This window comes from Meles meles, chromosome 15 (genome assembly GCF_922984935.1).
Source record: "Meles meles chromosome 15, mMelMel3.1 paternal haplotype, whole genome shotgun sequence".
Taxonomy (NCBI): domain Eukaryota; kingdom Metazoa; phylum Chordata; class Mammalia; order Carnivora; family Mustelidae; genus Meles; species Meles meles.
In genome coordinates this window covers 20006041-20029984 of record NC_060080.1, presented here as the reverse complement: position 1 = coordinate 20029984, position 23944 = coordinate 20006041, and the positions used below count along the sequence as shown (strand labels likewise).

Genomic DNA, 23944 nt, shown 5'->3' with positions numbered 1-23944 from the left:
CATTTTTTATGGCTGAATACTATTCCATCCTATATACGTACCACATCCTCTTTACTCATTTGTCTATTGATGGACACTTGTATGCTACATATATTGGCTAACGTAAATGAACAATGCAGTAAGCAGACAGATGCATACATCTTTTCGAGTTAATATCTTCATTTTCTTTAGGCAAATACCCACTAGCGGAATTACTGATTCGTATGGTAGTTTCATTTTTAATTTTTTAAGGAACCTCCATACTGTTTTACACAGTTACTGTACCAATTTACCTTTGATAGTGGGCACAATATCTTGTTCACAATATCAGAGGAAAGACTTTCAACATTCTACTTTTAAGTCATATGTTTGCCACAGTTTTCTATAAATACCCTTAATCAGATTAGGGACATTGCCTAGTACTGTGTGTTTCTTCATTTCTGAATGTAACGTTTATTTGAAAAGTGGTCTTTTTGATGATTTGTAATTTAATCTCATTTTAATCAGAGAGCACCGTTGATGTGACTTGAATCCTTTGACATTGCCAAAATTAGCTTTATGACTCAAAATATGTTCAATTTTCATACACACTGTTTGTGTTCTTGAAAGTAGAGCGTATTCTCTAATCACTGGGGGCAGGATTTCATACAGTGCCCTTTATGCCCTCTTCGCCAGCTGTAATGTTGAATTGTCTACATCTGCACTCTGTGCCTTTGCTCTGTCGCTAAGAGAATGTATTAATAGCTTCCACTAAGCTTGTGAATTTATCTCTCTGATGTTCTGTTACATTTGACAATATAACTTTTGTAGGGGAGGCAAGAACTTACCTCTACCCTCTTAGGGTCTCTGGTTACGCCTGAGAGTGAAATTGTTATAAGACAGATTAGCAGACGAGCACACAGATTTTTACATGTACCTGGGAGCCCCTATAGCAAAGTGAGGACCCGAAGGAGGGATGAGGCCTAAGTGCTGATATACTAGGGAAGAGGGAGAAGCAGTTGTGAAAAAGTAACTAAAATATATGGGGAGTCCCAAGGAAGATAAGGGTTATTTTAATAAAATCTGTACAGATTTCTCTTGGCCTTGATTCACTGTCTCTGGGAATAAGAATGTTTCTTTCCCCCTTGGAATAGGGAGGGCATCTTTCACTTGGGAGTTTATTTCCTGCTTTCAGGAAGGAAAGAGAAGTTTGGTGTGAACTTCTTGACACGTGCTGTTTTTCAGGTGTCAGAATAGCTCAAGATAATCCTTATGCCAAAATGGCATATTTTTGGATCTTATTCTGCCACCCTTCACTGTTCTATCAGACGTAAATAAACGAAAAGGTCTTAACACCTTTCTGATGAATTAGAACTTTTTTTTTTTTTGAATTAGAACTTTTAAATTGTTGACAGTTCAATTTCTTTGTTTTAGTCCACCTGGTTGATATCTGGAACATGATTGAAGCCTTCCGAGACAATGGCCTTAATACACTGGACCATAACACTGAGATCAGTGTGTCCCGCCTCGAAACCGTCATCTCCTCTGTCTACTACCAGCTGAACAAGCGCCTTCCTTCCACTCACCAGATCAGCGTGGAGCAGTCCATCAGCCTCCTCCTCAACTTTATGATTGCTGCATATGACAGGCCAGTGCTTGGAATGCTTCCTGCATTTTAACACTGTTTGTCCCTTAGTCCTGCTTCTTCCAGATTGCCTTGCTCAGGGTTGTCAACTTAGAATCACAGTGACAAGGAAAATTGTTCCATATAAGTTTCTTCTAAGGACTGGTTAAATGCCAGAGGGACTCACTGTCCTAGGGCATGTCATATAGTAAGCGTTATAAAATTATGGAGAATCACAACACTGAGACATGTTTTTTGGTCAAATTATAGGTCCCTGAGTGTAGCTGTTCTCTAGCCAGAGAAGTATAGCTAAGCTGTGAATTTGATTATGAGGCTTTCTATTGGACCTTAAAACTGACCTTTCTTTTCTCTGTAATAGGAAATACCCCTTGACTCTAGTCTTATTTTCTTCTCGTTATGTTTAGGATACTATTTTAATTTTTTTCAATGCAGAACATTGTATTTACACTTTATAACCCTGGATGAAAACTATTTGAATGTACTCCAGATTAAAACAGATATGATTTGCTGTATTTGTATTCATGGAGAATGAAGTTGGTGTTATAAGAAACAAAAAGAAATCATAAGTGATAGAGCTACAAAAGTTAATGTTTATATTCTAGGAAGCAAGAGTTTAGATTTGTGATTTCTGCTATATTGTCGATCATCCAGTTTGGATGGGTGAATTCTTTCTGCTTCATTTTTTCTCTCCATAGACCTATTTTGATTTTATACATTTGTAAAATGTTATTCATTACACTTTATAATATTGAAGACTCTGTGAATTCATTGTAAAAGTTTGCAGGTGTCAAAGCCAAATTACAGTGTAGGCACTCACTAAATTCACATTTTTATTTTTATTATTTATTTAAAGATTTTATTTATTTATCTGACAGAGACACCGCGAGAGAGGGAACACAAGTAAGGGGAGTATGAGAGGGAGAAGCAGGCTTCTAGCTGAGTAGGGAGCCTGATGCAGGGTTCGATCCCAGCACCCTGAGATCATGACCTGAGCCAAAAGTAGATGTTTAAGCAACTGAGCCACCCAGGCACCCCAGGAAATTTGAAATTTTAAAACAAGAGTCTACATGAGACATAAGTTCCAGAACTTGAATGCCATTTTTTTTTTTTTAGTAATTTAGACTAGTGAATCCCTAAGGTTAATTTTATACTGTTCAGGGAATGAGTCTTTTGATCCAAAGACCTTAGTAAAAATGGTTATTCTGTGGTGAATAAGCAGCACCTTATCATGACACTGATTCACTGAGTAAATCACTTCAGGGTTGTACAACACAGATCAATTCAATAAACAATTTTTTTTTACTAAGTCAGAGATAAAAGTCATCTTACTGCTTAAAAAATCTTACTGTTTAAAAAAAAGGTCATCTTACTGTTTAAAAGAGATTATAAACTTTGATTCCATATTCATGTCAAATAAGTTAAATACTATGGCTAAGGAAGGAAGGAGAAGGAAGAGCAAAGAGACAGTAAGAGACAACAGGAAGACCAAACTTACAAGCCGAAGGTGCAGAGGAGTCCTGGGATGTGGTTACAGACACCTGGACACATCCAGATAGAGAAAAAAGAAAAGAATAAGCAAACAGTAAGTTACATGAAGATGGGTCAGTAGAGAAGCACACTATAGAGAACTAGGGGGAAAACGAAACAAAACAAAACTGAAAAAAGATGAGTGAGTTAAGAAGAGGAAGGACAGTAGTATGTCAGTGGTGAATTTGGTAATTCTCATGTCATATTGTATTGAAAACTTTGGCCACGGGCATCAGAATCAATCCTCACATCATTGCAAATCTTGAACTCTTATATATATGATAATATCTTATTTGTTCTTCAGTAATTTGAAATTGGCTCTCATGTACTGCTAAAATGAAGGGATCTGGTTTTTTGGGATTTTGTTTTTGAAAATTATAGCATTTTGTTTAGAAACATTCCAAATATTAGTCTATTCATTGGCCTCTTTATTAGGCTCGAGAGTCCCTTTGATATGTAGAGTATCTAGTTATTGATTTTAACTAGTCTTCTTGGGATTTTGTATTTCATAATTCTTGAGTTAAAGTTTGAGTGCAACAATTATTTAATTATTCTTAAGTCCCCTAATCTCTAAATTCACAGTCAAATTTTTAGCCGGGTTGTTTCCTGTTTATTATGGATTATAAGACTATAAAACTACGGTGAGAAACAAATAGGATCCAGACTTTCTCCCTCAAGTATTTCATTAGGAATTAACTTATTTTAATGCCAAAGATTTAAAATATTTTACTTTTGACAACGAAAAACACAGAGAACAATACTGTAAGCCTCTCTGTGGAGGACATCAGTAAAAGCTGTGAAGAGTAGTCAAAACATCTGGTAGCCTCATTTCCTTCTTGCTGGGCCCCCAGCATGACAGGATCGGTAGTTATGTGTTCTGGTCCCACGGTGCGACAGGCGATGCTATGATCAACTGTTTCTTCTTCTTCTTCTTCTTTTTTAAATATTTTATTTATTTGACAGACAGAGATCACAAGTAGGCAGAGAGTCAGTCCCAGGACCTTGAGATCATGACCTGAGCCAAAGGCAGAGGCTTAACCCACTGAGCCACCCAGGCGCCCCTGTTTCTTCTTTTATTAAGAAGAGAGATATCGAAACTCCCAGCATGAGGGACAGGAAATCTCCTTACCCTTCTCCAGTCAAGCCAATTTCATTGTTCAGGGCTTGTGATTCACACACTCCCTTTCCACCCCGGACGTCTGCGTCTGCGTAGGGTCGGTGTCTTTCTTGCTGGCAGTAGGGAACCTGCTCTCGTGGGCTGCTGCGGCCATAGGAGGAGGGGCTCCCCTCGCTGAGGGCCGGAGGTGGGCCAGCCCTCTGTCCTGCTGGCGTCAGAGCTCTGGCTTCGGTTCTTCTCTTCGTAGCAGGCATGGTTTTGCCCCCCTCTTGTATCAGCTTCATCCTTTTGCTACTTCGGAAATGCCCGCTGTCGGCGGTGACCCATGTCCCCTTCCCTGTGGAGGTACCGGAGAGAGCCGGCTTCTCTCAACACCAGACTGAGGCGTCCGAGCCTCCCTCCAGAAATGTGTGTTCGGGCCATGTGTGTGTCGGTGTTATGCTTTTTAGCTCAAACGGATCAGGGTTTGTGTCTCTGGAGCAGAGGGTGATTGATTTCTCACCCTCAGGGCTTGTTGCCTTATGGTGGGCGTGGTCGGACTGGCTTTGAGGGAGACGGTGGCGTGTGCCCTGGGAACTCTTTGCAGTGTGTCACCAACCTGTGGCTCCCTTTCCTGTCAAATGGGCCCCGCTCTCCACCCAGCTTCCACGATCTGAAAGCTGTAAGACTCACTTAGGCCCTTCCTTCCTCCTCCTTCCTCCTCACATCCATGCCAGTTACCAAGGTCTGTCACCTCTACGTCTTGAATCTCGATTCCTGGTGCATCTCTCCGGCCCCACGGCTACTGCCCAGCCCATCCCCTTCTGCCTGAGCTGCTGGCATGGCCTCTAACCGATCTTTCGGCTTGTGCGTTCTCCCCGCCCCCCCCCCCCCATCTGTCCTTAGGAATAATAAACATCGTGAGCTGCACTATCTAACCTGGGAACTTGAACATGAGCACTAACTTACCTCTATCTCTCTTGTCCCATCCCACTGACCGACACGTAACCAAGGTGAACCGAATTCTGATTTTGTGTTAGCATGTTCTTGCTTCTTAAAGAACAGTTTTTTCCACATAGACATTAGCACAGTATTATTTAATTGCAATTATTTTTGCTCATTGCAAAAATAAAGTCATGCTGTCTGTATTATGATCTGTCTTTATGCGATAATAGCTTTTCCAGATTTGTTCATGCTGCCTGCAGCTGTAGTTCGGTTATTTTCACTGTTGCATAACGCTCTGTTGTGTTACTATACGTTCTGTGTTCTCTGGATTCTGGTTCTGAAAAGCAACACTGTCTGGCATGTTCTCATATGTGTGTCCTGGTACATGCGTACAGGTGTTCGAAACTGCTGTCTTGATCCTAACCTGAGGAATGGAGTTGCTCATTGGTGGGGAGGTGCATGAGATTCAGCTTTAGAGGACAGGGTCAAATTATTTGAGCAAACTGTACCGATGCCTGAGAGATGCTCTTGATCCACACTGTTTCTGTAAGCCTTACAGTTGTCCGACTTTTCGGTTTTTGCTAAGTGACATCTCACTGTTGTTTGATTTGCATTTTCTTGTTTCTCTAGCATGTCTTTGTGTGTACCTTGGCCATATATATTACTTCTGTGAAGTGCCTGTACATGTCTTTTGCCCACTCTGGTGTGTTGTTCCTTCTTCCTGTGGTGGTTATAGGGGCTCTTTAGACCTTCCAGGTAGCAGCCCTTTCTTGCCTTTCTGTGTTGCACATACCTTCTCTTTGTAGCTTGACTTTTTACTTTTCTTAGGATATCTCTTTCATAAAATATTTACTTTTTAATGTTATTTTAATTTTGATTTTTATTTTTTGGGGGAAGGTAGGGTCGGGCAGGGGGAGAGACAGAGAATCGTAAGCAGGCTGCACACTCAGCGCAGAGCCTCACAGAAGACCGTGAGATTATGACCTGGCACGAATTCAAGAGTCAGGCACTTAACCGACTGTGCCACCCAGGTATCTCTCTTAAAATGTTTTCTAATGAGAAACTTCAGATATATACAAACATAGCAAGACTATTATAATAAAACTCAAGGCATCTATCACTCAGCTTTGGTAATTACAGTACATCATCGATCTTATTTCATCTGTGTCCCCAGGCTCTGCCCCTTGCCCCATCCCCTTTCCTTGGCTTCTTTTGAAACAAACTCAAGTGTCATTATTTCATGTGCAAATATTCGAATGCACACATTCTGTGCACCCTCCCCCCCAGGTCTTTGCTCTAAGAAATAATAGTGCTTGGAATGTAGCAAAGTTAGACTTTAAATGGAACAAACCTATAAAAAAATCTTGCATCTAATGAAACTAGGTTTGGATTAAATCTTCAAAATACATCATTGTTGAACATGTCAGTGGAAGGCGCAAGGTTATTGTTTATCATCTAAAATAACACTTAGTATAAAACACTGTTGCTACTTTGAACAATCTAAAGATTTCTTTGGTGTAAAGAGTTTTATGTGTTTAATTTTTGATGGGTCAATATGGAAAAATTTGCTGTGTAGTTTGGAAATATGGCTAAGAACTGTTTTTGAATCTTGCTTTAGCGACTTAATTTGGGTATATTTAAAAGTTCCATAAGTCTCTCTTAATACTAAATGCTAAAAACAAAACTGTGTACAAAAAGCAAAACTAAACAATTTCATTTTAAATAAGTGATTGTACTCCTTAAATTCTGAATATGCCCAGCTAGCATATTATGGAATGGACGTTGCTAAAGAAAGAATATTAGGTAACAGTCTTCCTCATTAGTGATTTAAAAAAAAAATTTTTTTTTTATTTTTTGAATTGTTTTTATTTTTAAAAGATTTTATTTATTTATTTGACAGACAGAGATTACAAGTAGGCAGAGAGGCAGGCAGAGAGAGAGGGGGAAGCAGGCTCCCCGCTGAGCAGAGACCCCCGATGCGGGGCTCGATCCCAGCACCCTGGGATCATGACCCGAGCCGAAGGCAGAGGCTTTAACCCACTGAGTTACCCAGGCGCCCCCTCATTAGTGATTTTTAAACAAAACTATACTATCCTGGGAGGCACAAATACTTCCTGTATTTATGTACAGTATTTGCTCTTATCTCTGCTCATAGTCAAGTAGGAGAGAAGTCGGGCTGAGAGGGAAGAGCTGGACGCCCACAGCAGCAGCACATTTCTCTCTTCCAAGGATGGAAGCGCAGCTCTTTTAGGAGATTTCCAGGGGCTGGTGGGGAATGAGGTGTACGGGTTTGGATGTTTTAAGAAGGTGAAGTCCTAAGGGGAAAACTAGTGTAAAGTGGAGAGAAAGCAGCCACCGGGGTGTGAGTGGAGGAGGGCAGCCTGCTGCCTATTCGCATCCCCTACACTGCCATGTGGATGTCCAGTGATGTCTTGTGATGTCACCACCATAGTCATAGGACTGGGTGGCAGGATTATTCAGGGACCAAAACTGAGTGAACTTGAAGTTCACTTATTACTCTTCCCATCACTTACTCTTTATTTTGTAGTTTTTCTTTCAAGAGAAGTCAGGCATTCATGCTAATTTTCAAAGAATCTTCTTGATTTCGGGATGGCAAACCTGCAAAAGGGCTTCACCATTAGTTACTATTTCAGAGAAAAAAATTCTTTTTGCTTATTATTTTGGCCTTATCTTACTGTTTCCTTTTAACACTTTATTTTTTTTTAAGAAAAGGCAAGAAAGGGCACACTTTTTCTGAGTGTGACTTTTTCCTTGCCTTTGTTTCTCTCTGAAAGTGAGGAGAGAGGTAGTAACAGAGACTTCTCTAGCCCATTCAGTACCTCCAAATTAATCTGATTAAGACACTATTTTCGTCACGTAACTTCCCACCTCAAGAACCTTCCAAAACTCTCTGTGGTTTTTGAATGAGATTCCTACTCCTCACTTCTAATGGCATCAGTCCTTAATTCCCTGCCCATACCAAGCTCTAAATAAGCTACTTGAGGCACTTTTCAATTTTTCCAACATGACTAAGCATACACACACACATAGCCAACCCCCACCCCACTCGAGTTTTTACCTACTGTGTAGCCTTAAAATCGCCAATCCCATTTTCATTCCTTAGATGACGTACAGCATTCATCTGTATCATTATTTTGACCTTAAATTATAAAACGCTCTGAACTGCTTCAGAAGTGTAGGAATAAGATCGAAAGCCCTTAGAGCAGAGATTCTACCTTATGTTTCTTTGATTCCTCAATAATCACAACGCTAAATTCTTAATAAGTATTTGTAAGGTCGAAATGAAAATTAGCAGGCGCTCTGATTGTGATAAAATTGAATAATATTCTAAGTTGATTTTACTTGATTAAGCTGTTTGACATTTGCCAAATGGAGGCTTGATTTGCAGTTGATTATTGCATAATCCATTCACTGTGAAGCTTTGTAAATTAAGATTAATTGGAAAAACATGAGTTTCTGAGACTCAAAGAGAAATGCTCTTATTACTTTTAACTACATGTGGTAATTGGACTGGTAACAGTGTTTCTAAAGTAGAAGTCCCTTTTTGTGCGGGAAGTACTAATTTATGGTTGGCAGTATCCACGACTGTTTGTTAAAGATGTAGAAACAGCTCGTTTTCTTAAGTAAAAAAATGCTTCCCTAGTCTTGTTTTCAAAAGTATTAATTTAAATTGCAAGCTCTTATTAGTGCAAAGCTGTAAACAGCATCCAGATCAGGTTAGCTCAGATATTTTGAAAAATAGGCAGAATGTGAGACCTGGCGAAACTGAAACGAGCAAACGCCCGTCCAGAGGGCACAGGTGAGGACTTCAGAGGTTCTGAAGGTACCTGCATGTGAAAACACGATAATGTTCATTCAGGGTGACTCACTGTCTGCTTAGCTTGGCACAGAGCTAATCATGGTGTTTTCTCAGTATTGGATAAGAAGAACTCTTTTTAGAAGTCATGTGCATGGTTTATTGTCAGACTGTAAAATGATAGGTCTATAGGAGTGAATCATGCAGGGAGGTCTGAGAAAGAGAAGCGTGATGTTTCTTTTTGAGGGAGGGTGCTCCCTGGAGAGACTGCTTGGGTGAGGTTAAAATAACAAGTTTCCTCTCTCCCGTCACCCTCAACAAATACTACCTGTTTGTCCTTTCATTTTATGTAAGGGTTAATATTCACTGTTGTGTTACTTATTAAATATTGACCTACTAATCAACTCTGCAGCTATCATAGGCCAGATTTTAAGTTGAGCCACATTTTTTTTTTGTTTGTTTTTTTGTGATGAAACCTGGTTAAATATCTTTTCTGCATTCTGTTTGCAGAGAACTGATTCTGGGATGAACTTGGACTTTACATTGAAAGGACTGAAAAGACAGATGTTGGTGAGGTTATACATGCCACGGCCAGGGGCAGTTAACTCTTCAGTTTTAAATATAACTTGACTAGTGTATACAGATTAAATTCAGATGTCTGGTGGGAAGGATTGAGAATGAGTTTTTCCAAGAAGAATCAATTAGATAACGGATGTAATCACAGCGTATTAGGCTGCTAAGTGGCTGCAGTCCTTCTCCACCACCTCTAATTGCAGAGCAAGAATGCAGGCGTGCTAATGCAACATTAGGAAAACACAGTAAAAGGGACACTTTCCCTTTGCTTTGTCTGGGGGCAGCTATGGGAAGTTTTATTCAGGCTTAAAGTCGACGGAGAAGCCTCAGTGCCAAGAAAAGCATTCAGAGCAAAGGAAAAAATGCTGACGTGTGGTCTACAAAGCAAACAGTTGAGAGGAAGGAGCTAAGACTTTTTCTATTTGAAGAGAAAAATATAAATAATGTGATTTCAGGAAGAATTCTGAGAAGACTCCTCACTAATTTTATTAGGTGATTAGATTTTATATAAGTATCTTTAATAAGTACTTAGTTTCTTTAACTATACCATTTATTAATTTGCTTATATCAATATTTCCTTTCGAAAGGTGAATAAACCTTTTGATGGTTGAAACTCTGAACCTAAAGTTGTAAATGATGGCAAGCGTTTGTAAGTGGGGAAGGTGAGTTCATCGTTCAGACCTGAACCCACTGCCTCATTTTGGGGGTGCACAGTTATGTACTTCTAGACAGATGTACTAATAGATTCTTGAGTGCAAGGGCTCAGTAAACATCATTCCCAGATCTCTCTGTCTTTAGGTCCTCATGGTCCTTAATCTTAATGCCTCTCCTTTCTCCTTACTTGAAACACCCTAACCATGCCTGTATATTCTCTTTATCCTGTTGAGTTACCCACTGACATGTGCATGCATAGCCCCTCACCCTCCAAAATATGCAGTGCTAAGCACACATATGTTTGCACACCCCAAAAATACATGCAGGCAGAGAGAAGATTCATGGTGCGATGGGTGGGAGATCATGTGTGGAGATCTGTATTTTTGTGTCTGCATTGTGTGGGATACCTGCTTGTTTTCTTTTGTCGTGATAGATTATTGTGTTTTTGGTATCAAAATAATGTGGGTCTCATAAAAGATTTGGAAAGTGTTTCTACTCTCTCTCCTTTTCTTTTTAATCTCTCAAAGAGTTAGCATAGAAATGCAATTATTTCTTCTTTAAATGTTTAGAATTCACCAGCATAGCTTTCTGCATGAGGAGCTTTCTGTTTTGGAAAGCTTAAAAATACAGAGTTAGTTTCTGTGATATGGACCTGTGGAGGTTACCTGTTTGTTCTTGCCTGAGCTGTAATGGCGGGTGTTTTTCAAGGAGTGGTTTGTGTCTGTTCAGTTCATTTAAGTTGTAAATTTATGGACTTTATAACATTTCCTCATTTCTGTCATGTTTGTTGAATGCATGGTTGATAACCCTTCTTTCATTCCTGATATTGGTAATTTGTGTCTTCTCTTTTTCTTAGTCAGTCTGGCTAGAGATTTATCAGTATTATTCATTTATTCAAAGAACCAGCTTTTGATTTCATTAATTTTTCTCTGTTGTTTTTCTGTTTTTAATTTCACTGATTTCTGCTCTTAAGCACATTATTTTTCTCTTCTGCTTGTTTTGGGTTTAATTTGCTGTTCTTTTTCTAGTGTTCTTAAGATTATTGACTTGAGAACCATCTTTTCTAGCATAAGCCTGTTTAATAAATAATAATAATAAATAGTAAATAATAATAAAAAGTGAGAAGTACCCACACTGCCCTGCTTTCCTTTGGCTGCCTTCTTTCCATCCTGGACACAACCAGTGTTATTTTTTTCAACATCCTTTCCACAGAATGGTAGACAGCCTTAGAGCAATCACTTTGTTCCATGTTTTGCCTTTTTTTTTTTTTAACTTAGTAATCTATCTTGCAAATAAATCTTTATCTTTCACTACTATTTCTCATTCTTTTTATGATAGCATAAATAGCCAATCTTCTTTCAATGGGCATTTAAGGATAGGGCCTGGGTCTTGGTATTTTTAATATTTTTGTTCTTTTTATGCATTTTATTTTTTATTTTTTTAAATTAAATTTTTAAAAATTTTTAATAAACATATAATGTATTTTTATCCCCAGGGGTACAGGTCTGTGAATCGCCAGGTTTACACACTTCACAGCACTCACCATAGCACATACCCTCCCCAATGTCCATAACCCCACCACCCTCTCCCGACCCCCCTCCCTCCAGCAACCCTCAGTTTGTTTTGTGAGATTAAGAGTCACTTATGGTTTGTCTCCCTCCCGATCCCATCTTGTTTCATTTATTCTTTTTCCTACCCCCAACCCCCCCACATTGCATTTCCACTTCCTCCTCTCAGGGAGATCATATGATAGTTGTCTTTCTCTGATTGACTTATTTTGCTAAGCATAATACCCTCTAGTTCCATGCACATCGTCGCAAAAGGCAAGATTTCATTTCTTTAGATGACTGTTTTTATGCATTTTATTATGAAAAATTTTATGCATGCTGTTTATATATCTTAAATGTCTTTTAGCCTGTGGGTTTCCCTTCATTTTCCACCTTAATTAACATTAGCTGTGTCCAGTAATGGTAACCTTCACTTTCCAGGATTCATTTTTTAAACAGCTTTTTTTTTTTTTAAAGATTTTTATTTATTTGACAGAGAGAGAGATCACAAGTAGGCAGAGAGGCAGGCGGGGGGGGGGGGCGGGGCGTGGGGTGGGGGAAGCAGGCTTCCCGCTGAGCAGAGAGCCTGATGTGGGGCTTGATCCCAGGACTCTGGGATCATTACCTGAGCCGAAGGCAGAGGCTTTAACCCACTGAGCCACCCAGGCTCCCCTTTTTTAAACAGTTTTTATTGGGAATTAGGAAATGCCTACAGAAGGAGACCTAAAATGAAGCGTAGTGTGACATGTCACCTTGGAGCCCATGCCGCATGTACACATTCCGCTGCGGGGGGACAGGGTACTGTCAGACCTGGGAGCCCCGGTGTGTTCCTTTCTGTCACTCCTCTCCTTTCTCCCAGAGGTCACTGGTAGCCTGAATTTTATGGAAACCTCTTCTAAGATTATTTTTTACTTTCTTCTGGATATTCTCACATCATGAAGTCAGTGTCTACAAAAAAATATTGGAGCAAGTTTATCTTCGCTCTGCATCAAGGCTTCATCTGCTGTTGGCGTGCTTCGTCTTCGTTCTTGCTCTGCTGGTCATCAGGCTTGCCTCCTCGCACTCTGGCCTTCAGGAATGTTCTCTCTGTTGCTTCATCTTTCCAGGTTTCAGGATAGAAACCGCATCCATCAGGGTTCTTAGCTGTAGGCAATAGAAGCCACACCTCTGGCTAATCTGTTAAAAGGATCTGTGTGACCTGCAGACTCCCGGAGAAGGTTGGGGAAGTGGGCTTGATGACCCCACTGTCAAGCAAAATAGACCTCACGATTGTGTCACAAAACGGGTCTCACGGAGACACGTCTGCCGCCTCTCCGGGGCACAGACTCTGTTGCCTGTGCTCCGAACGCCACGGCCGCTGGGCTGTGGCGCTGCCGGGGGAGTCCATCTTGGCTGCCTCAGGAAGCTGGATGGAAGCCCTCCCGGTGTGGCCAGGTGGTCCAGCTTCTAAAAAGCTAATCGTTTTCTGTGTGGTCTCAAGTGGGTGCATCTTGTTGGTGGAGCTTGTGGCATGTGCTCATGTCTTAGTGTTGAAGAAAATGGGAAGGCAGACAGGCGACGCTTTCTTTTCTTCCTCCTTCACACTCTGGTGGTGGGACATGTATGGGTCCCAGAAGATAGGGCATGCTTAAATACAGACTTGTATTAAATACAGGCATTTAGATGGTTGGTGACCAAAAAGAAATGTCCACCATTAAAGTTCTGTATCAGTCTTAGAAATCCATTCCTTTTCCTAGTTGATGTTCTTTGTAGCTACTCACGTTGCTTATACAGCACCATGGGTATTTGACTAGGGCGTAGTCCTTCTGTTGGCAGGTGCCCTATAACATGTGCAGCAGTATCTGTATTTCTAGAGAACTGTGTATTTTCAAAACCCCATCCTGGGGTGCCTGGCTGGCTCAGTCATAGAGCATGCAACCCTTGATCTCTGGGTTGTGAGTTTGAGCCCCACGTTGTGTGTGGGGAGATCACTTAAAATAAGATCTTTAAAAGGTAAAATAAAAACCCCATTCTAATTTTTGCTCATTGTAGGGATTCCGGTTTTATCTTATGAATAACCTTAGTGAGGTGTAATAGGTGAAAATCCGACTGTAACAAACATTAGTATTTCCTGGAGATCTTTGCACTGTGAACCTTCAGGCTCATGGACCATCTGCCTTCCAGGTGTGCTCTTACTGTATAAAAGTTTTGGAAAATGGAAGACACTCTATTGGGAACATCGGTCAAGATAGATAGGATGACACTTGCTTTTCAAAACTGAGATGGGGGGCGCCTGGGTGGCTCAGTGGGTTAAGTGTCTGCCTTTGGCTCAGGTCATGATCACAGGGTCCTGGGGTGGAGCGTCACACTGGGCTCCCTGCTTGGTGGAAAGTCTGCTTCTCCTGCTACCTCTTCCACTCCCCTTACTTGTGCTCTTTTACTCTCGTACTTTCTCTCTCTCAAATAAATAAATATATAAATATCTTTAAAATAAGAAAATAAAGGGGTGCCTGGGTGGCTCAGTGGGTTAAGCCTCTGCCTTCGGCTCAGGTCATGATCCCAGGGTCCTGGGATCGAGCCCCACATCGGGCTCTCTGCTCAGCGGGGAGCCTGCTTCCTCCTCTCTCTGCCTGCCTCTCTGCTCACTTGTGATCTCTGTCTGTCAAATAAATAAATAAAATCTTAAAAAAAAAAGAGTACAAAACTGAGATGGTACAGTTCTCATTATTGTAAAGCTATGTTACTGTGAAACTTTGTACGCACATGCTTCATAAAGTGAACACAAAAGCCCGTTGTTCGTTTGCATGTGATGACTTTAAAAACTGGCTAGTGAAGTTTTCACTTGCTGTGAAACCAGGGCGTGCTGAACGGACGGAGCAGTGGACGTGTTAGGTCAGGGGGCCTTGCTGACTTTGCCTTGGCTCTGCAGGTGATAATTCATGTATGTTCCACATTTCATCTTTCCAGTCACTGAAAAAGAATTAATATTACCATCCTTTCCCCTCCACTTTCTCACAGTGGTGGCCTGGGAGGATCTGAGACAGATACATCAAGCTTCTTAGGATAAACACATGGTGTCACATAAACCTGTCACAGTAAAAACAAAGATGAATGTAATATAAAATCTTTATAGCAGTGTGCACCCTGTGGGTTTAGTACATAACAATAAACTATTGTTATCATGGTGGGAGGACACATTTCTGAATTATTCAAACAAGGTGATGCCTCAGTTTTGAATGCTTAAAACAACTCAGCTGTGGACTTCATGGGCGAAATTTACTTCTGTTTCATCCATTTGGCCTCTGTGTACAGAGCCAGTAGAAATTTCTTTGCAGAATGTTTGTAAAGCTCCTTTCCAAATAATTCAGGTAGTTTTAACACTATTTACCTAACGTACATGAGGGCTTATTTCTACAAAGGAAAAAACCCCAAAGGTTTCTGAAAATCCAAGGTAATATTGTTGCATGTTAGGGTAAGAGTCAGCTTACTAATTGCGTGATATTTAGTGATACCTTTGATTGCTTTTGTGGTTCCAGATAGCAATTGTCTCTAATATAATTTATTTTGCAGTGAGGGCCGAGGCAAGTTGACCGTATTTTCAGTTAAAGCTATGTTAGCAACCATGTGTGGTGGAAAAATGCTGGACAAATTGAGATGTAAGTACTTTCCTATTATTTGAAAAATTGTATCTTCAAATCAGGACCTTTGAACGGTTTTAAGTTAATGTTTTCAGAATTTTGGATGATGCCATATTGAACTTTTCTGTTTGTGCTACATCGTTCGTTTTGTAGCAGCTGGCTCAGAGTATGTACGTTATGCCACCTACTGTTGAGACGGAAAAATTGGTTGAAGTAATTTGTTTAGTTTAGTTTTTTAGGGTGGGGTGGGGTGGGGGATAAAGCAATGAAACTGAAGAGATTCAGAACAGTAATGTTGACCTTAAAAAAGTCTTCTTTTTCTTTCTTTCTTTTTTTTTTTTAATTAACGTATAATGTATTATTTGCTTCAGGCGTACAGGTCTGTGAATCACCAGGCCTACCCATTTCATAGCATACACCGTAGCACATACCCTCCCAATGTCCATAACCCAACCACCCTATCTCTCCCCCGCCCCCAGCAACCCTCAGTTTGTTTCGTGAGATTAAGAGTCTCTTACAGTTTGTCTCCCTTCTTTCACTTTAAAAAGTCTTTTTTTTTTTTTAAGATTTTGTTTATTTATTTGACACAGAGAGAGAGAGAGAGAAATCACAAGTAGGCAGAGAGGCAGAGAGAGAGAGGGTGAAGCAGGCTCCCTGCTGAGCAGAGAGCCTGATGCGGGGCTCCGTCCCAGGACCCTGAGACCATGACCTGAGCCAAAGGCAGAGGCTTAACCCACTGAGCCACCCATGCGCCCCTAAAAAGTCTTTTAAAAATGCTTTCCATATGATCAAAATTTTGCTTGCAGATGATTATGTTGAGTGCTTTTTGTTAGAAAATAAATATGATTATTTTTACCAGGTTTGGTCAAGATTAGCCCCTTTTAAAATAAGTTTATTCTTCATCAGGTGATATTTACTGTGATTAAACTTTTCCTTAGTAGCTTAGAGTTAAGCTTAGTTATTTTAGAAATTTACAGTCTGTTTTTTTGCTTCTTTTTTTGTTGTTATTCAGTTACTTTTCCTAAATTTTTTCTTACTGTTGGCCATCTTGTCATTTTACTGTTCCCTAGATACCATAAAGTTAAATGAAATCAGCGGACATGAAATTCAGAGTTATTTAATTTTTTTGTGTATGGTTTTCATTTATTCATTCATTAGATAGTTACTATCTAAGGTATGCCAAGCATTGTGCTAAGTGCTTTACATATATTTTCTCACTGAATGCTTCAATTTCTTTGAGCAGCAGGTGGTATATTCTCCATTTTATAGATGAGTTAACTGAGGGACTGAAGCTGGGATTTCAGCTCAGGCTGTCTAGCTTCCTGGCCCTGTTCTAAGGTACTTTGTTGTGCTCCATAGACTAATCCTGTAATGGGAGGCACACTCGTGATACAGTACAGTGATCAAAGTGCCATGCTGTAAGGAAGAAACTCTGGCAGGTTCAGGGAGGTGAGATTGAAGCTGTGGGTTTTAATGAAGTGTTGAGATACCCTATGAATTGCTTTGTTGAAGAAACTGGGTCATCTATCCTATATAGCATTGTCATGGACTGGATTTTCATGATCGCATCTCTATGATGCTCTTCTGTGTCCCACAGATTTTGTTTTAATTGGAAGATCTAGAGACTTGGTCAGATTTAAGCACGGGCTTTTGGGCCAGATGACTTGATAGGTACATTTATTTTCTGTGCTTTTTCTTATATGTTACCGTGACATCGAAAGTTGGAAAGCTGGATGGCTCACCGGATATAGATATAAATATTCTAAAGGATTAAGGTCTTACATTATGTGTTTGGTCAGCTGTTATCTGGTTTATCTTCATTTCAGTTCAGCTGCAGTGTAAAAAAAGTTTTTAGTAATAAAACTTACAGTTTTATTAAACACTCTTCTGAGTATTTTTCACCTGGTATCTCAAAATATTAGGCTGAAATTTCACAGTATTTTCTTAATTCTAGCACAGTGTTTGCCTGAGGAAGATAATATAATCTGGATGAAATTGTATTTCATTCAGACACAAAGAAAAAGAAAGTTGGAATTTTATCTGTTTTTAATGATAGTGACACCAGGTAAAGAATATACATTGCTATCTTTATTAATACTGGAGAAAGTGGCTGAAAAGTGGAAAATTGGTGATATAACCGCACGGTGGGTAACTCTGGTGTCTGTAAATTTCTGTGGTTAAATCTGCCACATTTACGTCATTGAGCTGGGACCTGGCACAGAGGAAGTGCCAAAGTTTGGCCAAATATCATTTGTTGACTGAGTCCTAAAATTACTGCCGTTCTCTGTTGTAACCGTTAGTGAAGAAGTGCAAATTTTAGTATTGTGTGAAATGTGGAAGGGATCCAGGTGATGGCAGGTTTTTGTTGTTGTTGTTTTAGTGTGGCTTTTGAAGCTCTGGGAGAAATACAAGTGACCAGTATTCAGGTGACACAGAGGGCACCTGCACAGGCCGGTGTGACAGGTGTGTGTGCTCAGAATGCCAGATCACTCATTGCACATCAGATGCGGGTGGCTGAAACACCAACCGTGCGAGCTCAGTAATTACCGTGTTCGGATCATGCAGAGAGACTTAACATATGGTTTCCTTATCGTCTTCACGTTCAGAATTATAGTTCTTGACCATGTAGTTCTTGCCCATTCATTATTTTTGTTGTACTAATTATCTTGGCTCGAGAATGAGATGTTTAACATAAGGAAAATTTTCAGGTATTGAGGCCTGTCTCCACTTCTTAATTTTAATCATCCAGAGTGGAAACCCGTTTACATGTGGTCTGTCCGTCCTGATTCATACAGAGCTCGCTGGTTATAATTTACATATTTTTCATAGCTCAGGGATATCATCTTCTGCTGCATTTGGGGCTAATTGTGAGGCTCTGGGTTACTTGTCCCTTCTGATGTTTTCAGACGACTATTTTCTCCATTCTTGAGAATGTTGTTGGTGGTGGGAACAGTGGTGATGGTGTGTGTGTGTCCCCTTTATCACTGATAAATGCCACGGGATTATCAGAGTATCAGTCTCTAGAAATTTCTCTTTGCTTCTGTTTTACATTTAATATGGGGAAAACATAAGCAAATTTCTGAGCATTCTATTTAAGGTTTGAGTGTAGGTGACTGGAGCTTTTGTTGTGGGATTGGCAGTTTGGGTGCTGTAGGAATCCTTTTCTCTCTAGCTTTCCGGGTCCCAGCTGTGTCCTGCTTAGTTGTGATGGCTGAAGAATAGCACAGACAGAGGTGAGCTAGAGCACTGTACTGCACTGTGACATTCTTCACCACCTTCTCTTGGCTTGTTCCGTTGGCTTAGTTCTTGTTTTCTCCATCTTCCCGCCCTGACCGCACTTTCTGCTGTTACCTGTGTTAATGTTCCTTTTAAATGAGCTTTTCATGTTTATGTAATACAACTTCATGTTTCTGCTTTTCTTCCTTTTATTTTGATTTTTTTGCACTTTACCTTTTTTTTGTTTTGTTTTTTAAGGATTTTATTTTTTCATTTGAAGAGAGAGACACAGTGATAGAGGGAACACAAGCAGGGGGAGTGGAAGAGGGAGAAGCAGGCTTCCCGCCAAGCGGGGAGCCCGATGTGGGGCTCAATCCCAGGACTCTGGGATCATGACCTGAGCTGAAGGGAGACGTTTAACGACTGAGCCACCCAGGCGCCCCTGCACTTTACCTTTTATTTTAGAATTTTTTCCCCTGTAATTTCCTCCCCTCCCCCTTTTTTATTTGGTATATTTTTGTTTGCTTGTTTTGGGGTCAAGATAGCATTTAGAACAACTTAACCAATATTTGTACTTTAAGCTTGAAATATTTCTTGATTAGATTTTCAGGTCTCTCTTAAGAGAGTTTCTGTCCCCAGCAGGCACTCATTTATAGAAATAATTCACTGTTGTAGCCATTAGGGACCATATCCTAGATTCACAGTTAACTTAGGGTCAGATTCGAAATACCAGTGATTTACAATAAGAATACAGACTTTAATTATAAGCATGATCAAAACTCAGTAATGTCAGAAACCCTAAAAATAACTCAAAGGACAAAATCTATAGGCTATAAAGCCCATTATTTATGATTCGTCATTTAATTGTCATTTAATTGATGTGATTTATTTACTTTGTCCAATTCTGCTGTTTGTTTTCTAAGAAACTTGGTCTCTTATTCAGACGTCATCTGTCTTGCATTAAAAGATAGGAGTAAGCTTTGCGCAGTGGCAGTATCGTAGCCAATGAGGTTTATTCGAGGCACGATTATTGCTAATTAAAAGACAGGAGCAGATGATTCATGTAGTTGATTTTTAAATTCTTTAAAAACCTGGTGCTAGCATTTGAAGGACGGTCTAACAGTGTATATCAGGAAGGCTGTAAAAATACCCATATCCACTGACTCAGTCTATTTCTTGAGTTTACCCAGAGGAATTAATCAGAGTGCACCCTAAATTTTATGTATATTTGTTATGGCATTTTTTATCATTGGTGAAAACTTGAGACAGTGTGCAAAACTCAGAGCTCAGTTCTAGCAGGATCCCCACGTGACTGCCTATAATGTTCTCAAAAACAGGTTTCACATCAAAATGCATAAATGTAATATAGTTTTAGACAAACATTTGTTATGCACATAGGAAAAGAAAGAAATAGTATACCAAAATGATAACAGGTATTTTTTCTGGGTTGTAGCATAAGAATGTCTTTGTAATAATATTTTGCATGGTTTTGATAGACCACACTTGGAGTAGCTGGAGAAAAGATGATCCGAGCTGCTGCTTGTGCTCAGAACTGGCAGTTCTCACCGAATTTCCATCGCTTGCTTCCTTGCTGTTGCACTAACAGACTGTAGAGAGGCCATCCTTTGCAGCTATAATTAAATGGATCCACCCGTTCAAAATTTAGCCTCCTCTGCAATAGTCTCTCCACTGCCTGTCACTGCAGTTACCCTGGCTGGTTTCTGCTAACCATCCCTTCTTGTCATTAGACAGAAATGATGGTTGAATCTCAATGAGTGATGTTCACATTTGCATTTCTCCTATAACCGAAATGTTCTAGAACTGGAAGCAAGTAAGAGATAAGTCCTAAATCGGTATTTTATCAATAAGAAGAAAAAGAAAAACAAAACCAAGGGAAGACTTGAGACTTGTCTGAAGTAGTTACCGGCTGAGTCAGCTCTGCAGAGAGGCCCAAGGCGTGCTAACGCCTATCCTTCAGCCTTGCTCTGACTTCATGAACGATGTAGGAATATTCATGAGTTTGGGAATAAAATATTCACTTGGATTTGGTTACGTATAGTATTTATAAACATGCAGATGTATATACATGCTTTTGTGGTTAGATTACATAGTTGGTAGAAAGATGATAGGCCGGGAGAGTCAGTTACCAGAGAAAGCTAACATATAAAAGAAAACGGTATTCCGTTTATAGACTTCACTTTATTGTAAACAACCCTATCATCTTACAAAAGTAAGTGATCTGTTATGGGGGGAGAAAAAAAAAGTGTTGATAGATGCAGTGAGTAAAACCAGGGTCATTATCACCAGAAGAAGAAAAAAAAAAATGGAAACATGTGATAATGGTAGAATGGTAACATTATTTTGCCATTACACAAAGGACAGAACATTTTTTTAAAGTATGTATACATAAGTATTAGGGACTTGATTGTGGGTTTTTCACAAAGGAGAAAGCCTACATTTTTTTCTGGAAACAACTAATGGGGAATTAGCATACCTTCTTTCAGAGGTGTATAAATAGAAAGAGAATTACTGGGGAAATTAGCCAGAGTTCTGGGGGGGTAATTTAGTCCCTTGATGCCGGAAGGGTTGAGGGCTTTAATTAAGAGAATTAGTTAAAATTTTTTATTAAATTTTATTGTCTTTTATTTATTTCTTTGGTGAGATCTTTTTATTTGTGTGTAGTAAATCACACTAGCTTTCATTGTTATACTTCATTTAAGATAAAAAAAATTAGCAGGAATTTTATACTGTTTTTCTTATAGATAAAAGAAGCTTAATCTTTTTTTAAAAAAATACCGTTGTAAACCAGTAACTCCGGAAATAAGAAGTCACTATGCCTTCAATTTGTGTTCTAGATGTCTTTCTCTTATTAAATCAAACAAAGAAACATGTTTCTGCTTGTTCTTTTGTAAATGTGATGTGGCCCTATTAAGTTATAGTTCTTTTTAAAGGAATTTTTTTAAAAAGTGGCTACTCTGAATATATTATTTAGCATGGTAACCAAGTGTAACAGAAAATAATACTTTTTTGAGGGAGAGGTTAGTCATTTTATCATCCAGTCACTCCCTTTTATTCCTCTGAATGAGTCAGGTGTTGATTTGTTGGTGCGGATGTACACACACGTTTTTGTGGTTGTGAAACCGTAGATACATGTATTTACGTACTGGGTAGCATTAGTTTCCCGTCTTGAATATTTCTACCATTTAGTTAGTGAGCACAATGTAATCACAGGCTGATTTATCAGTCATGAATACATTGAGTGACAACAAAAAACTAACAGTGGCCGAAACACACTGGGATTTATTTTTCTCCCATAAAAAGAAGCCCAGAGTCTGGTGAGTCAGAGTTGGTCCCATGACTCAAGGATGTCCTCAGACACTCAGGTTCCATCCTCTTGTGCTGCTCTCCGCGTGGCTTTCCTCCTACGACTGTAAGGGATCACTGGATGGGCATTACATTCTCTTTCCAAGCAGACAGAAGAAAGAAATGCCTCAGTCAGGAAAGCAGAAGCATTCCCAGAAATCCACTTCGGGGTTACATTGTGCAAAAGAGACTGGGAGGTCATTTTTTTCAGTGGAGCACATTACCTTCTCCGCACAGGGTTCAGCTGGGGAGCCAGCAGGGGAAAAGAGACATTGAGTCGTAGGCACCTAGCCACATCTCCTACTGACTCTTTTTTTCATTCAGGTTATTTTCCTCCTTATAAGAATAGCACCCACTTATTCAAAAATGAAATCACCATGTGCTCCCCTCCTTAAGGGCATCAATTCTTCGCATACTTGGCCATATCTTCAAAGCTCTGTATCTTGAACTGTGGCCCAGTACTCAGGTTCTAACTGCCTGCAGGATGGTTCTACCTGGACATTTGCTGGTTGGTTCAAATACACTTATGTACAAAGCTAAATATCTTTATCTTTTTTTTTTTTTTTTCCAGTCAGGGTTGTCAGCATTTTCCCATACTAGAAACTTAGAATAATCCTAACTTCTTAAGTTCCTCTTTTTCCCTAACCCAACCTGCCATCAGCTGTAGTTTCCTGCATTGAAATATCTTGGAGGTGACCACCCCCCTCTCCCCCGCTATCACTTCTGAAGTTCACGCACTCACTACCTCATTTGTACATTATTCACAGGGTATACTAGCTGATCTCTCCAATCCTGTTCTTCCTCTTTTATCCATTTTGCTGGTCACTAAGAGTCTAATTTTATTAAAACTTAGTTTTCTTAAATATTTCTCCCCTATGTAAGAGTTTCTAAACCAAATTCAAAGTGCTTTCCTCTTTAAAAGTTTTCTTTCATAGCAGATACTTTTCTTAGTCTGTCTTTTTTTTTTTTTTTTAAGATTTTATTTATTTATTTGACAGAGAGAGACAGGGAGAGAGCAAACACAAGCAGGGGAAGCGGGAGAGGGAGAAGCAGGCTTTCTACCAAGCAGGGAACCCGATGTGGGGCTCAATCCTAGGACCCTGGGATCATGACCTGAGCTGAAGGTGGATGCTTAATGACTGAGCCACCTAGATACCCTTCTTATTCTGTCTTTATTTCCCTTTATTTCTCAATCTAAATTAACTTCTTGTTGAAGAATGCACTCAGTGCACTGTTTCCTGCTTATCTCCCCTAACAAATACAAGTGGCCATAAAGAGTTTCCTCCTCTTCTCTGGTTGTGTCCTCCAGCTCCCACCTCCAGCCCGTTTTGATCTCATCATTGCAATTTCTACTTTTCAAGGCCTAGCTTCTAAATTCCTTTCTTTTTGAACTTTCGTGGCAATTCCTACCTGTGTGTTTTTGTAGTTGTTCTAAACTATGTTTTGAAAAAGCTGTGTGGTATGATGGAATTTCTTTGGAGTCAGAGAAGTATAACTTTAGATCTTGACTTAGCTACTTACCAACTTTTTTTGCCTTAAGCAAATTGACCCTTCTGTAGTTTCTTTATCTATAAAATTTAAGTAATTGCATGTACATACATACATCTTACCATTTTATGAGTGTAAAATGAGGTAATGTTTAGTAATGTATAGTACCACTTAGTATTAGGGATTGTTGCTTGAAAACAAAACCCCAGGATAATAGTGTCTTAAACAAAGAAAAAAAGTTGAAGTTTATTTTTCTCTCCTATAAAAGAAGTCTCCAGGGGCACCTGGTTGGCTCAGTGGGTTAAAGCCTCTGGCTTCGGCTCAGGTCATGTTCCCAGGGTCCTGGGATCGAGCTGTGCATCGGGCTCTCTGCTTAGCAAGGAGCCTGCTTCCCTTCCTCTCTTGCTGCCTGCCTCTTTGCCTACTTGTGATCTCTGTCTGTCAAATAAATAAATAAATCTTAAAAAAAAAAAAAGACGTCTCCAGGGTTAGGTAGTC

The 23944-nt window shown here is 39.7% G+C and overlaps 1 protein-coding gene and 1 non-coding gene across 11 annotated transcripts in view; both read left to right on the top strand.

The window, feature by feature from the left end:
• DTNB (dystrobrevin beta) overlaps nucleotides 1-23944 on the top strand; it is a 262585-nt gene that overhangs the window by 70232 nt on the left and 168409 nt on the right. For all 10 annotated transcript variants that reach the window (XM_045979068.1, XM_045979067.1, XM_045979063.1 and 7 more), the window contains 2 exons: nucleotides 1393-1606; nucleotides 15312-15397. In XM_045979068.1, coding sequence (XP_045835024.1) covers nucleotides 1393-1606; nucleotides 15312-15397 — 300 coding nt within the window. The remainder of the gene's footprint in view (nucleotides 1-1392; nucleotides 1607-15311; nucleotides 15398-23944) is intronic.
• LOC123926211 lies at nucleotides 19572-19719 on the top strand. The gene has a single exon (XR_006815171.1). It is a non-coding gene; the product is annotated as a U4 spliceosomal RNA (small nuclear RNA).